The 16178-nt window shown below is 50.6% G+C and overlaps 1 protein-coding gene across 10 annotated transcripts in view; it reads right to left on the bottom strand.

Annotated features, from left to right (window-relative positions):
• Positions 1–16178, bottom strand: part of pphln1 (periphilin 1) — a 33601-nt gene that overhangs the window by 5634 nt on the left and 11789 nt on the right. For all 10 annotated transcript variants that reach the window (XM_071331959.1, XM_071331965.1, XM_071331962.1 and 7 more), the window contains exons 7-9: positions 14482–14615; positions 11708–11769; positions 9346–9477 (exon numbers count right to left, since the gene is read on the bottom strand). In XM_071331959.1, coding sequence (XP_071188060.1) covers positions 9346–9477; positions 11708–11769; positions 14482–14615 — 328 coding nt within the window. The remainder of the gene's footprint in view (positions 1–9345; positions 9478–11707; positions 11770–14481; positions 14616–16178) is intronic.

Genomic DNA, 16178 nt, shown 5'->3' with positions numbered 1-16178 from the left:
GGTGCGTGCTGGAGTTGAAGACGAACCACAGCTGAGTTTGGCTGGGCAGGAATGTGAAGGTTGGGGTGGGGGGGGCCAGATGAGGACATCTAAGCCGGGTTACAGTCGGCATACATCCCAAAGGGCACCCTATCCAGTGCACTACTTCAGACCAGGACCCATAGGGCCATGTAGGGAACAGGGTGCCATTTGGGACACAGCCTCAGTCCTCCACCTAACCCAACCCCATTAACAGTTGCTACTGTACTGCTAGGCATTTTCACTTCCAGGCTATTTTTAGCCAATCACAATGGTGCTGGTTGTGGACTAGAGCCAGGCTATGTAAGGAAGGCAGAGGCCATGATACTGAAATCACATGAAACCTCTAATGGCTATGACATCATATGTATGTTAATCAAGAGCCCTACCCATTCACACACGTACATAAATGACTGTGTTAATCAGCACTGCATTGTGTTAAGGCTGTATTGTTAGTTCTATAGTAACTGAGATGGTCAGGCAACATTGTGACTGTTTCCAACCTCAACTCCTTAGTTACTACACCATGAGCGGTTTAGATTCATAGCTAGGCTATACTGAAAGTGTACGGAATTAAGTTGTTAATAACAGGAGCCAATCAGTCCAAAGCAGGAAGTGCCATGTTCCAACTCCTAACAACGCTTACAATGCATTTCATAGAGCACACTGTACTTTCACATACTTCCTGTGCGACCCGTGACCCCATTACCCAATCAGGGAGGAAGTTGCTCTTGACCACTGGAGGTGTGGGTGGCTGTGGGTTTGGGTCCTGTTGTTGAGCTTATTGCTTTGAGCATGGAGGCGTCGACTGGTGGGAGTGCAGGGTCTGATCTCTGGGTTGTGGATCAGAGAGATACTGCATACCGGAAGGACAGGGAGGGGACCCAGCCGGGACGCGGAGACAGGGGCCACAGCCCCTCTCTGATTAGAGCCTGGGGGCTGAGGAGGAGGAGAGGCCACACAGTGTGGCTTTGGAGCTTAAAGGGTTGCTATTGAATCAAAACATGCCACCAGCTTTCAGGGTTATGAGGGGTATGGCCTACCTCATAGCCAGTGTCCCAAATGGCACCCTATTCCCTACATAGCTCCCTGGTCTAAAGTAGTGCACTATAAAGGGAATAGGGCCCTAGTCTGGTGCCACATTCCAGACGATGAGGAATAGGCCCTATAGAAGCTGGATGCCACCCATGCCTTTCTGCCTCTTAACCACTCCATGGAAGTGAGCTAAGCTGGTAGCTCTGCCAAAGTCAACACCATTCATATGCCTCATCTTCCTCCTCCTCCTCTACAGTGACAAGGCCATGGAGGTGGAATTTAGTCCAATTTCACTTCGCTACACAAACACAGTAGGCTATATGGGACGACAGGTGATATGTGAAAAGGGTAGAGGGAGCCAGTGTAGGCTAAGTGTACAATGGAAGAGATGGCTAGACCAGACTGTGGAGGGAAAATAAACATCTCGCTCTCTGCGTGTGTGTGTGTGTGTGTGTGTGTGTGTGTGTGTGTGTGTGTGTGTGTGTGTGTGTGTGTGTGTGTGTGTGTGTGTGTGTGTGTGTGTGTGTGTGTGTGTGTGTGTGTGTGTGTGTGGTTGTGTGTGTGGTTGTGTGTGTGGTTGTGTGTGTGGTTGTGTGTGTGGTTGGCATCTGGTTGACACTTGAGCGGCTAACCATTACTGCAGTGGAGAGCCCCACTTCACAGACCTTTCTAATGTGAAATAAGGGGGTTGTTTCTTGAAAGGCTTCCATGCTGGGTCACTTAACTATGCATGATCTGAGGACCTAAACACACACTTCAATCACTTGATGTGGAAAGAGCAGCAAGGTGAAACCTCAGAGGAAATCAACAGATGTTGTTGAGGGAGGCCCAGTGCTCTCAGAAATAGTTTCTCTGAAGCAATGCTTCTTTATGCAGATAGAAACAGGTTTGAACAATGAGCTTTGAAGTACTGCTGTGGGATGTGTCTTTAGTGTTATCTGACAGCTTAGGCCAGCACATCACATCACATACAAGCCTACGCTTCAAAACACACAACAATTAGCTTTCTATTGAAATCTCACTGTCTATCTACGCTTCAATAATCAACTTGACACAAAGATATTGCTTTCAACATACACGTAAAATCGTGTTATTAATTTAATGCTAGATGTGTTCAGACTAGACCTAGAGGTGAGCTGACCAGATGTGTTCAGACTAGACCTAGAGGAGAGCTGACCAGATGTGTTCAGACTAGACCTAGAGGAGAGCTGACCAGACGTGTTCAGACTAGACCTAGAGGAGAGCTGACCAGATGTGTTCAGACTAGACCTAGAGGAGAGCTGACCAGATGTGTTCAGACTAGACCTAGAGGAGAGCTGACCAGATGTGTTCAGACTAGACCTAGAGGAGAGCTGACCAGATGTGTTCAGACTAGACCTAGAGGAGAGCTGACCAGATGTGTTCAGACTAGACCTAGAGGAGAACTGACCAGATGTGTTCAGACTAGACCTAGAGGAGAGCTGACCAGACGTGTTCAGACTAGACCTAGAGGAGAGCTGACCAGATGTGTTCAGACTAGACCTAGAGGAGAGCTGACCAGATGTGTTCAGACTAGACCTAGAGGAGAGCTGACCAGATGTGTTCAGACTAGACCTAGAGGAGAGCTGACCAGACGTGTTCAGACTAGACCTAGAGGAGAGCAGACCAGATGTGTTCCCCGACTAGACCTAGAGGAGAGCAGACCAGATGTGTTCAGACTAGACCTAGAGGAGAGCAGACCAGATGTGTTCCCCGACTAGACCTAGAGGAGAGCTGACCAGATGTGTTCAGACTAGACCTAGAGGAGAGCTGACCAGATGTGTTCCCCGACTAGACCTAGAGGAGAGCTGACCAGACGTGTTCCCCGACTAGACCTAGAGGAGAGCTGACCAGACGTGTTCCCCGACTAGACCTAGAGGAGAGCTGACCAGACGTGTTCCCCGACTAGACCTAGAGGAGAGCTGACCAGACGTGTTCCCCGACTAGACCTAGAGGAGAGCTGACCAGACGTGTTCCCCGACTAGACCTAGAGGAGAGCTGACCAGACGTGTTCCCCGACTAGACCTAGAGGAGAGCTGACCAGATGTGTTCAGACTAGACCTAGAGGAGAGCTGACCAGACGTGTTCAGACTAGACCTAGAGGAGAGCTGACCAGATGTGTTCCCCGACTAGACCTAGAGGAGAGCTGACCAGATGTGTTCCCCGACTAGACCTAGAGGAGAGCTGACCAGATGTGTTCCCCGACTAGACCTAGAGGAGAGCTGACCAGATGTGTTCAGACTAGACCTAGAGGAGAGCTGACCAGATGTGTTCTGACTAGACCTAGAGGAGAGCTGACCAGATGTGTTCCCCGACTAGACCTAGAGGAGAGCTGACCAGATGTGTTCAGACTAGACCTAGAGGAGAGCTGACCAGATGTGTTCAGACTAGACCTAGAGGAGAGCTGACCAGATGTGTTCAGACTAGACCTAGAGGAGAGCTGACCAGATGTGTTCTGACTAGACCTAGAGGAGAGCTGACCAGACGTGTTCAGTCTAGACCTAGAGGAGAGCTGACCAGACGTGTTCAGACTAGACCTAGAGGAGAGCTGACCAGACGTGTTCAGACTAGACCTAGAGGAGAGCTGACCAGACGTGTTCAGACTAGACCTAGAGGAGAGCTGACCAGATGTGTTCCCCGACTAGACCTAGAGGAGAGCTGACCAGATGTGTTCAGACTAGACCTAGAGGAGAGCTGACCAGATGTGTTCTGACTAGACCTAGAGGAGAGCTGACCAGATGTGTTCCCCGACTAGACCTAGAGGAGAGCTGACCAGATGTGTTCAGACTAGACCTAGAGGAGAGCTGACCAGATGTGTTCTGACTAGACCTAGAGGAGAGCTGACCAGACGTGTTCTGACTAGACCTAGAGGAGAGCTGACCAGACGTGTTCAGACTAGACCTAGAGGAGAGCTGACCAGACGTGTTCAGACTAGACCTAGAGGAGAGCTGACCAGACGTGTTCAGACTAGACCTAGAGGAGAGCTGACCAGATGTGTTCCCCGACTAGACCTAGAGGAGAGCTGACCAGATGTGTTCCCCGACTAGACCTAGAGGAGAGCTGACCAGATGTGTTCCCCGACTAGACCTAGAGGAGAGCTGACCAGACGTGTTCCCCGACTAGACCTAGAGGAGAGCTGACCAGACGTGTTCCCCGACTAGACCTAGAGGAGAGCTGACCAGACGTGTTCCCCGACTAGACCTAGAGGAGAGCTGACCAGACGTGTTCCCCGACTAGACCTAGAGGAGAGCTGACCAGACGTGTTCCCCGACTAGACCTAGAGGAGAGCTGACCAGACGTGTTCAGACTAGACCTAGAGGAGAGCTGACCAGATGTGTTCAGACTAGACCTAGAGGAGAGCTGACCAGATGTGTTCAGACTAGACCTAGAGGAGAGCTGACCAGATGTGTTCAGACTAGACCTAGAGGAGAGCTGACCAGATGTGTTCAGACTAGACCTAGAGGAGAGCTGACCAGATGTGTTCAGACTAGACCTAGAGGAGAGCTGACCAGATGTGTTCAGACTAGACCTAGAGGAGAGCTGACCAGATGTGTTCAGACTAGACCTAGAGGAGAGCTGACCAGATGTGTTCAGACTAGACCTAGTGGAGAGCTGACCAGATGTGTTCAGACTAGACCTAGAGGAGAGCTGACCAGATGTGTTCAGACTAGACCTAGAGGAGAGCTGACCAGATGTGTTCAGACTAGACCTAGAGGAGAGCTGACCAGATGTGTTCAGACTAGACCTAGAGGAGAGCTGACCAGATGTGTTCAGACTAGACCTAGAGGAGAGCTGACCAGATGTGTTCAGACTAGACCTAGAGGAGAGCTGACCAGACGTGTTCAGACTAGACCTAGAGGAGAGCTGACCAGATGTGTTCAGACTAGACCTAGAGGAGAGCTGACCAGATGTGTTCAGACTAGACCTAGAGGAGAGCAGACCAGATGTGTTCCCCGACTAGACCTAGAGGAGAGCAGACCAGATGTGTTCCCCGACTAGACCTAGAGGAGAGCTGACCAGATGTGTTCAGACTAGACCTAGAGGAGAGCAGACCAGATGTGTTCCCCGACTAGACCTAGAGGAGAGCTGACCAGATGTGTTCAGACTAGACCTAGAGGAGAGCTGACCAGACGTGTTCCCCGACTAGACCTAGAGGAGAGCTGACCAGACGTGTTCCCCGACTAGACCTAGAGGAGAGCTGACCAGACGTGTTCCCCGACTAGACCTAGAGGAGAGCTGACCAGACGTGTTCCCCGACTAGACCTAGAGGAGAGCTGACCAGACGTGTTCCCCGACTAGACCTAGAGGAGAGCTGACCAGATGTGTTCAGACTAGACCTAGAGGAGAGCTGACCAGACGTGTTCAGACTAGACCTAGAGGAGAGCTGACCAGATGTGTTCCCCGACTAGACCTAGAGGAGAGCTGACCAGATGTGTTCCCCGACTAGACCTAGAGGAGAGCTGACCAGATGTGTTCCCCGACTAGACCTAGAGGAGAGCTGACCAGATGTGTTCCCCGACTAGACCTAGAGGAGAGCTGACCAGATGTGTTCTGACTAGACCTAGAGGAGAGCTGACCAGATGTGTTCTGACTAGACCTAGAGGAGAGCTGACCAGATGTGTTCTGACTAGACCTAGAGGAGAGCTGACCAGATGTGTTCTGACTAGACCTAGAGGAGAGCTGACCAGATGTGTTCTGACTAGACCTAGAGGAGAGCTGACCAGATGTGTTCAGACTAGACCTAGAGGAGAGCTGACCAGACGTGTTCAGACTAGACCTAGAGGAGAGCTGACCAGATGTGTTCCCCGACTAGACCTAGAGGAGAGCTGACCAGATGTGTTCAGACTAGACCTAGAGGAGAGCTGACCAGATGTGTTCTGACTAGACCTAGAGGAGAGCTGACCAGATGTGTTCCCCGACTAGACCTAGAGGAGAGCTGACCAGATGTGTTCAGACTAGACCTAGAGGAGAGCTGACCAGATGTGTTCAGACTAGACCTAGAGGAGAGCTGACCAGATGTGTTCAGACTAGACCTAGAGGAGAGCTGACCAGACGTGTTCTGACTAGACCTAGAGGAGAGCTGACCAGACGTGTTCAGACTAGACCTAGAGGAGAGCTGACCAGACGTGTTCAGACTAGACCTAGAGGAGAGCTGACCAGACGTGTTCAGACTAGACCTAGAGGAGAGCTGACCAGACGTGTTCAGACTAGACCTAGAGGAGAGCTGACCAGATGTGTTCTGACTAGACCTAGAGGAGAGCTGACCAGACGTGTTCAGACTAGACCTAGAGGAGAGCTGACCAGACGTGTTCAGACTAGACCTAGAGGAGAGCTGACCAGACGTGTTCAGACTAGACCTAGAGGAGAGCTGACCAGATGTGTTCCCCGACTAGACCTAGAGGAGAGCTGACCAGATGTGTTCCCCGACTAGACCTAGAGGAGAGCTGACCAGATGTGTTCCCCGACTAGACCTAGAGGAGAGCTGACCAGATGTGTTCCCCGACTAGACCTAGAGGAGAGCTGACCAGACGTGTTCCCCGACTAGACCTAGAGGAGAGCTGACCAGACGTGTTCCCCGACTAGACCTAGAGGAGAGCTGACCAGACGTGTTCAGACTAGACCTAGAGGAGAGCTGACCAGATGTGTTCAGACTAGACCTAGAGGAGAGCTGACCAGATGTGTTCAGACTAGACCTAGAGGAGAGCTGACCAGATGTGTTCAGACTAGACCTAGAGGAGAGCTGACCAGATGTGTTCAGACTAGACCTAGAGGAGAGCTGACCAGATGTGTTCAGACTAGACCTAGAGGAGAGCTGACCAGATGTGTTCAGACTAGACCTAGAGGAGAGCTGACCAGATGTGTTCAGACTAGACCTAGAGGAGAGCTGACCAGATGTGTTCAGACTAGACCTAGTGGAGAGCTGACCAGATGTGTTCAGACTAGACCTAGAGGAGAGCTGACCAGATGTGTTCAGACTAGACCTAGAGGAGAGCTGACCAGATGTGTTCAGACTAGACCTAGAGGAGAGCTGACCAGATGTGTTCAGACTAGAACTAGAGGAGAGCTGACCAGATGTGTTCAGACTAGACCTAGAGGAGAGCTGACCAGATGTGTTCAGACTAGACCTAGAGGAGAGCTGACCAGACGTGTTCAGACTAGACCTAGAGGAGAGCTGACCAGATGTGTTCAGACTAGACCTAGAGGAGAGCTGACCAGATGTGTTCAGACTAGACCTAGAGGAGAACTGACCAGATGTGTTCAGACTAGACCTAGAGGAGAGCTGACCAGATGTGTTCAGACTAGACCTAGAGGAGAGCTGACCAGATGTGTTCTGACTAGACCTAGAGGAGAGCTGACCAGATGTGTTCAGACTAGACCTAGAGGAGAACTATGTTTAATGACAGGATCCTTACTATGGCCCCCTTAAACATGCCTTTTTTCTCTGAGGGAAGAGGACATCAAATGGCTGTTGTAAGGGTCATGCTCTGAGGTGCAGCTCCACAGAAGGGCTTTGTGTGTGTGTGTTAGGTCTCTATCCCAGGAGGACACTCTCTCAGATTTAATGAGCTCAGTAAAACAGCAGAGATGCCCTTAATTAGCTCACTGGGAGCATAGGACAACACATACACACACATGGGGCGGCAGGCAGCCTAGTGGGTAGAGTGTTGGGCCACTAACCGAAAGGTTGCTAGATGGAATCCCAAAGCTGACAAGGTAAAAATCTGTCGATCTGCCCTGAACAACGGCCAGTAACTGTTAATAGACCGTCATTGTAAATAAAAATGTGTTCTTAACTGACTTGTCTATCCCACCCCTTCTAGGCTGTGTGGTGGTGGTATATAAACCGGGGCTGAACTAGGCTGGTGGTATTTAAACTGGGGCTGAACTAGACTGGTGGTATATTAACTTGGGTAGAACTAGGCCGGGTGGGGGTGGTATATAAACCTGGGTAGAACTAGGCCGGGTGGGAGTGGTACATAAACCTGGGTAGAACTAGGCCGGGTGGGGGTGGTATATAAACCTGGGTAGAACTAGGCCGGGTGGGGGTGGTATATAACCTGGGTAGCACTAGGCTGGGTGGGGGTAGTATATAAACCTGGGTAGAACTAGGCCGGGTGGGGGTGGTATATAAACCTGGGTAGCACTAGGCTGGGTGGGGGTGGTATATAAACCTGGGTAGCACTAGGCCGGGTGGGGGTGGTATATAAACCTGAGTAGCACTAGGCTGGGTGGGGGTGGTATATAAACCTGGGTAGCACTAGGCCGTGTGGGGATGGTATATAAACCTGGGTAGCACTAGGCCGGGTGGGGGTGGTATATAAACCTGAGTAGCACTAGGCTGGGTGGGGGTGGTATATAAACCTGGGTAGCACTAGGCCGGGTGGGGGTGGTATATAAACCTGGGTAGCACTAGGCCGGGTGGGGGTGGTATATAAACCTGAGTAGCACTAGGCTGGGTGGGGGTGGTATATAAACCTGGGTAGCACTAGGCCGGGTGGGGGTGGTATATAAACCTGGGTAGCACTAGGCCGGGTGGGGGTGGTATATAAACCTGGGTAGCACTAGGCTGGGTGGGGGTGGTATATAAACCTGAGTAGCACTAGGCTGGGTGGGGGTGGTATATAAACCTGGGTAGCACTAGGCCGGGTGGGGGTGGTATATAAACCTGGGTAGAACTAGGCCGGGTGGGGGTGGTATATAAACCTGAGTAGCACTAGGCTGGGTGGGGGTGGTATATAAACCTGGGTAGCACTAGGCCGGGTGGGGGTGGTATATAAACCTGGGTAGAACTAGGCCGGGTGGGGGTGGTATATAAACCTGAGTAGCACTAGGCTGGGTGGGGGTGGTATATAAACCTGGGTAGCACTAGGCCGGGTGGGGGTGGTATATAAACCTGGGTAGCACTAGGCCGGGTGGGGGTGGTATATAAACCTGGGTAGCACTAGGCTGGGTGGGGGTGGTATATAAACCTGGTATGTATGGGCATCTGGCTGTTTGCAGTAATACAGGAGGGAACCAGGGTACTATAGAAACACACTGATATGAAACCATGACTCGGCCCAGGAGTTTCTCCGGCTTCAGATGACAGAATAAGGAAAAACTCCAGGCCCTAATTCTACTAATGTTTTTCAAGCTTTTCCTGACCACATGACCTGACTGTTTTATGCAAAGTCTCTTATGAGACAGCATGTCTCTGTATTATTATACGTATGATAAATAAACTGAAGTGTGTATGTGGGCGAACCACGCCAGAGACATGGCTGTGTTTGGTACCTTCTCTATTTCCCGGGCCTTGGATCCGATGGCCTGCGCTCGGCGCTCCTGGAAGTCATCCTGGGTCTTGGGGGTCTCATCGATGGGGGGCAGGCCCTCCTCACGGTCCCACTCTTGGATATGAGCCTCCTCCTGGGGAGAGAGACAGAGAGAGATGGTGGCCTGGTCACTCCGCTGTCTGAAAGAAGGATTTATGAATACCGATTCATCCCAAGCTTTTAAATTCATTTATTTCATTATTATCCAAGTGTCTATTTTAAGTGTTCAATTTAAGACAAAAACCTAAACTTTTTTAAGCATAAAGTCCTTCTGCATTGTCCACTCTGCTATCAATGCTAGTGAATCGATATGGGTGATCCACTCAAACAGTGTGGTCATGTCCAGAGAGTCCAAAACACACACAGTGCTCTGGTCAGCATCGAAGTGGAGCATTCCCTCCTTTTAGGGCTCAGCTAGACTCTGCATATGTGCATCATGGGAAAAGTTCAAATAAACCCCAAAACAAAATGAGATGTTAACATTGCATTAAGTACGGTGATCAAATCACACAGCAGAGCTCCAATTAACCCTCTATAGTAGAGAGAGATCAGCCAGCCAACAGTATTATCCCCCCCCCCACTGGGTATAACAGTCTGGCCCCCCAGCGCTGGCCCCAGCCCCAGGGGTCAGAGACTAAGACAGGGAGAAACGAGGAGAAAACAAGGCCAACTTCATCATCGCTTCGATACTGCTGGATCTCTCTCTCTACCCCTCTCCCTCTGGATCTCTCCGTCTCTCTACCCCTCTCCCTCTGCATCGCTCAGTCCTCATTTCCTATTGTCCTTTAAGGGGCTAGCTAGGGGACTGGGGATGCAGAGAGCTGGCTACGCTTGATTAAGCATTCTGGAGAGAGGAAGCAAGTTAGAGAGTCAAGTCGCATTAGTGACCCTACATCATTCAAAAATAAGACAAATATATGAAAACGGGGATCACAGAGCCAAGCGTGTAGGCGGAGTGGGTGGCAACCAGGAAGAGAGAGAGTGGGGCTCTAAAAGATATCTGATGTGATTGGCCAAAATACCAATTAGTGGAAAAAATATCAGAATTGGGCTGCCTGTGTAAGCACAGACTCTCTTTCTCTCCCAGTCCCACTTCAATGTCTAGCCTTTAAGAACACATCCCAGATCTGTGTAAGCCTGAGCAGTTACCCAGGGAGACATGGTGCCTGTGTGTGTCTGTGCTCTCCTAAGGAGAACTCCCAAAAGCAAGAGTGTTTGTTGAACCTACACGGTCTCCCATTGAAATGAGTTTACTAATGGCAGAGCTCTTTGATCTTGGCTAAGGTTCTGGGTTCTAAACCAGGGAGAGAGTGGAGGAGGGGAACACACCGCCTGCCTGTCGTGACCAGATCAAACAGAGGGTTTGAGGGGGTCGCGGGACTCTCACAAAAAAAAATACTTTCATCACAGAGGGTTTATTGGTGTGTGCGCACACACACGATCTCCAAGGGAGGTACCGTGCTCCTTCCGATCTCTCGGAGGATAAAGTTTCAGAAAGTGTGTGGCTAGGTTCAAACGGTTGTCTAAATGTCAACCCAAATCAAAAGGATGATTCTACCCAGAGTATACAGCAAATATGTACTCACACAACTGGCATCAGATGTTTCACAGCACTTTAACAGTTCTAAGATGTTCCAGAATCATTTGTCAAGAGGTTTGTTTGTTAGAGATGATATGATGAAACAGAGACCATAGTTAATGTAGCGTCACTAGCGTGCAAGGCAGCTCTGTGTATTCAGTATGGTGGAGCATCAGGCAGCTCTGTGTATTCAGTATGGTGGAGCATCAGGCAGCTCTGTGTATTCAGTATGGTGGAGCATCAGGCAGCTCTGTGTATTCAGTATGGTGGAGCATCAGGCAGCTCTGTGTATTCAGTATGGTGGAGCATCAGGCAGCTCTGTGTATTCAGTATGGTGGAGCATCAGGCAGCTCTGTGTATTCAGTATGGTGGAGCATCAGGCAGCTCTGTGTATTCAGTATGGTGGAGCATCAGGCAGCTCTGTGTATTCAGCATCACACATTCACTATCCCATATATACCGCTTCAGTCGTCAAGAGAAAGGCAGAGGAAACAGCCAGCCAGTCTCTCTCTTTGTCTCTCCTCCCTGTTTTTAAATAGCAATAAGGCACCTCCGCGTTGCGTCGTGCATAAGAACAGCCCTTAGCTGTGGTATATTGGCCAGATACCACACCCCCTTGGGCCTTATTGCTTAAATAAACCACACACTGACATGAATTAAAGCATGAACAGCTAACTATAGTGGTGAATCTTCCTTTTTGTCCAGCCCCCCCTCCCCTCCCCCACTGTTCATCAGCAGGACTCACCTTAGTGGACGCTGTGCTCTGAGGTGACCCGTCCTGAGAATGACCAGGGGGCCTGTCTTTGTCTGGAAAGGGAGAGAGAAAGAAAAGAACAGAGTCTGAGGGATGGAGAAGGAGGGATTCATTCAGAACAACACACCTCGAGTCAGTACAATGGAAAAGACCACTCAGTGTATAGTGTGATCTTATTAGGGGTAATAAAGGTGTCTGACATGTTCTGACACCGCCAGGTAGGTTCCTGTGGGGGGGACAGGGGGATACACCACAGCTGGTCTACACCGCCAGACAGTCTCCATCCGACACACCGCCAGACAGTCTCCATCCGGCACACCGCCAGACAGTCTCCATCCGGCACACCGCCAGACAGTCTCCATCCGGCACACCGCCAGACAGTCTCCATCCGGCACACCGCCAGACAGTCTCCATCCGGCACACCGCCAGACAGTCTCCATCCGACACACCGCCAGACAGTCTCCATCCGACACACCGCCAGACAGTCTCCATCCGACACACCGCCAGACAGTCTCCATCCGACACACCGCCAGACAGTCTCCATCCGACACACCGCCAGACTGTCTTCATCCACCATTGCATTGGATCTTTGTCCAGCTCCTGTTATTATTTGGGATATGTTTAAACCTCTTTGTACTCCTCTCCATCCAGGCTTGTCTCCTCCTATCCCCTCTGCACTGATCAGATCCTGTGGATGGTTGCATAATAAGTCTAGGGGGAAGTGCATTAGGAGACACCCTGCAGGCTAGTCAGACTGAATTGCATGCCCTCATTCGCCCGCTGGCACTCTCCTCTTTCCGTCTCTCGCTCTCTCTGACCTGTGTTGCCAGAGGCTTGATGCCCAAGCAGCATCGATGCCCAGTGGGCACCACCGCAGGCGCCATGGTCAATTACCCATTAGGCCCATGTCTGTGTCACTTCAAACACCATGCTCAGACACTCCCAGGAGAAATTCAAATGACGTGCTGGTTCCATATTTTATTAAGAGTGTCCCTTCTCCCTGCACCATTACATTATTCAGATAGACTGCTGAACTCAACTCTGATGGAGGACATGTTCTCAATGACATCTCTAGTGGAGAGATGTGTGACTGTGTCAAATCCGTTGGCCGACTTTGTGGGTTGAACAGAATTCATTTCCATGTTATCAAAAACACTCCATAAATTCCATGAATGTGAAAGTGGGATTGAGAGTGAGAAAGACCAGAGAGAGAGAGAGAGAACGTGTGGGTGGAGGATATTAGTTTTGTCTTGCCCCTGGAAAAGGTTTGACAGGGCCAACATGGTGGCCAGTAACATCCATCTCCCACATTAACATGTCGCCCCACACAGCAGTTATATCCATTAGAGAGAGTAGACACCCTACTCCTTCCTCTATGTCTCTACACACACAAGCCGACAGAGCTTTTATGATCCATAACAAAGTGGCAGAGAGAGCGTGAAGACGGCAGGCCAGCCGACCAATTAGCAACGCTCTCTCTCAGGTTACCTCAGCTGAAACAGACCCAGCAGTATAAAGACCTTCACAGAAAACTCTCTCTCAGGTTACCTCAGCTGAAACAGACCCAGCAGGACAAAGACCTTCACAGAAAACTCTCTCTCAGGTTACCTCAGCTGAAACAGACCCAGCAGGACAAAGACCTTCACAGAAAATGTCAAACCTCGATCTGGACGTAGGGTGGGAACGTGGGTTCACGGTTAAACCTCATTCTATATCTCAATTCAACATTGAGGTTCAACCTTGTGGCAGTTGGTGTTCGACCAAGGAGCTAAAGAGCCATTTCTCCATACTACGTCCTTGATTAGATCGATAGTGTGTCACTAAAAACACAGGATAGAAGTCTTATGATGAGATAACAGTAATCCAGCATTGATTCAGCAGACACATTTCTGTTCATGATATAAGCTACAGTAACTGTTTATTCTCCACACTAAAACACACACTATAGTCTCTAGAACCCATCCTAGTTTCCTCTCTTCCCTGTACTTACCAGATATCCTGCTCTGACAAAACTCTCCACACCCTGAGAGACCATGGAGAAGAGAACATGGACGTCACTAAGACTATAATCACATGGGAACGGCTCCTGTTGACTAATGAGCTACTATAGATGATCCTTATGGCTGTTAGAACCAGTACATGGATGACGAGGAGCAGAATCAACATGCTCAGCTTTCTTTCAGCAGAAGAGACAATCACACCTATGGCTGATTCACACTATAGGGTGACCCAAACTGGCCGCTACTGGCTCCAGAATGTCCTTTCCAGCTCGGTTCCAGCGACTAATGTGGATGTGAAACCGAGCCGGCCCAGTTGGACCCTAGATTGTGAATCAGGTAGGACCGTACGGAGTGTAAAGAGAGTTAGTAGTCCATGCTCCACACTGCATGCTACTATGAAGTAGTGGACTCCTAAAGCTGGGCCTGTAACACAGGGCACCACTGGCCCATGGGTACTTGTCCACGGGCCTGTTTGGTGAACAGCCACCCACCCCAGGGCAGCTCAGTCACAGGGGTACCAGAGAGCGCTTCAGGATAGTCCACACAAAAAAAAGCATGCCATGACATCATCAGATGGGGACGACAAGATTAAACTACAGAGGCTGAGGATTCCTCCCTGGTTCCAATAATGTAGTGGGGTCAAAATGTCAATTCACAGGGCTGTCATCTGTCTAGTGGACCAGTTCAGCTGGAATCACAGATCTTCATAAGCTGCTGAGCTAAATGCTACCCAAGAGGAACATGATTGGTGGGGGAGGTACTTACTTTTCTGCTGGGCGGGGTGGGGGAGACCCTTGCCTCTGTCAGGAGAGTAGCTCTTGCTACTGACGGTGGAGCCAGACCGGCTGTGGGGGGAGGGGGGGACGTCTGCTCTCAGGGGAGGCAAGGGGCCTTTCCTTCTGTAGGTGTAAGAGACAAGGGGGATTTTAGTCACCTGTAGATGCTCTTAAGAGTGACTCATAATCAGTACATTCAACTAAAAAGATGGAAAAGGGTCAATTAACAGAAGACAAGATAGAAGTTACACAGAGAGAGATCTTCACATATCTAAAGTCTGAGCGGTACCAATGCATCAAGTCTGATACCAACAGGCTCCTGAACAGCTTCTATCCCCAAACCATAAGACTGCTAAACAGCTAACAAAATAGCTAACAAAATGGCTAACTAAATAGCTACACAGACTGAGTTTACCCTTGTATTGTATTATTATTTTTGTCTCTATACACACTGACACACCAACACGCTCCCAGGGCCCTACACACTGACACACCAACACGCTCCCAGGGCCCTACACACTGACACACCAACACGCTCCCAGGGCCCTACACACTGACACACCAACACGCTCCCAGGGCCCTACACACTGACACACCAACACACTCCCAGGTCCCTACACACTGACACACCAACACACTCCCAGGTCCCTACACACTGACACACCAACACACTCCCAGGGCCCTACACACTGACACACCAACACGCTCCCAGGGCCCTACACACTGACACACCAACACGCTCCCAGGGCCCTACACACTGACACACCAACACGCTCCCAGGGCCCTACACACTGACACACCAACACGCTCCCAGGGCCCTACACACTGACACACCAACACGCTCCCAGGGCCCTACACACTGACACACCAACACACTCCCAGGGCCCTACACACTGACACACCTACACACTCACAGGGCCCTACACACTGACACACTCACAGGTCCCTACACACTGACATACCAATACATTCCCAGGGCCCTACACACTGACACACCTACACACTCACAGGGCCCTACACACTGACACACTCCCAGGGCCCTACACACTGACAGGGCCCTACACACTGACACACCAATACATTCCCAGGGCCCTACACACTGACACACCAACACACTCACAGGGCCCTACACACTGACACACCAACACACTCCCAGGGCCCTACACACTGACACACCAACACACTCCCAGGGCCCTACACACTGACACACTCCAAGGGCCCTACACACTGACACACCAACACACTCACAGGGCCCTACACACTGACAGACTCCCAGGGCCCTACACACTGACACACTCACACTACACTGACACAGGGCCCTACACACTGACACACTCACAGGTCCCTATAAACAGACACACCAACACACTCACAGGTCCCTATACACAGACACACTGACACACTCCCAGGGCCCTACACACTGACAGGGCCCTACACACTGACACACCAACACACTCCCAGGGCCCTACACACTGACACACCAACACACTCCCAGGGCCCTACACACTGACACACCAACACACTCCCAGGGCCCTACACACTAACACACCAACACACTCACAGGGCCCTACACACTGACACACTCACAGGGCCCTACACACTGACACACTCACAGGGCCCTACACACTGACACACTCACAGGTCCCTATAAACAGACACACCAACACACTCACAGGTCCCTATACA

This window comes from Salvelinus alpinus, chromosome 11 (genome assembly GCF_045679555.1).
Source record: "Salvelinus alpinus chromosome 11, SLU_Salpinus.1, whole genome shotgun sequence".
NCBI classification, from domain to species: domain Eukaryota; kingdom Metazoa; phylum Chordata; class Actinopteri; order Salmoniformes; family Salmonidae; genus Salvelinus; species Salvelinus alpinus.
This window is presented reverse-complemented; position numbering and strand designations above follow the sequence as displayed.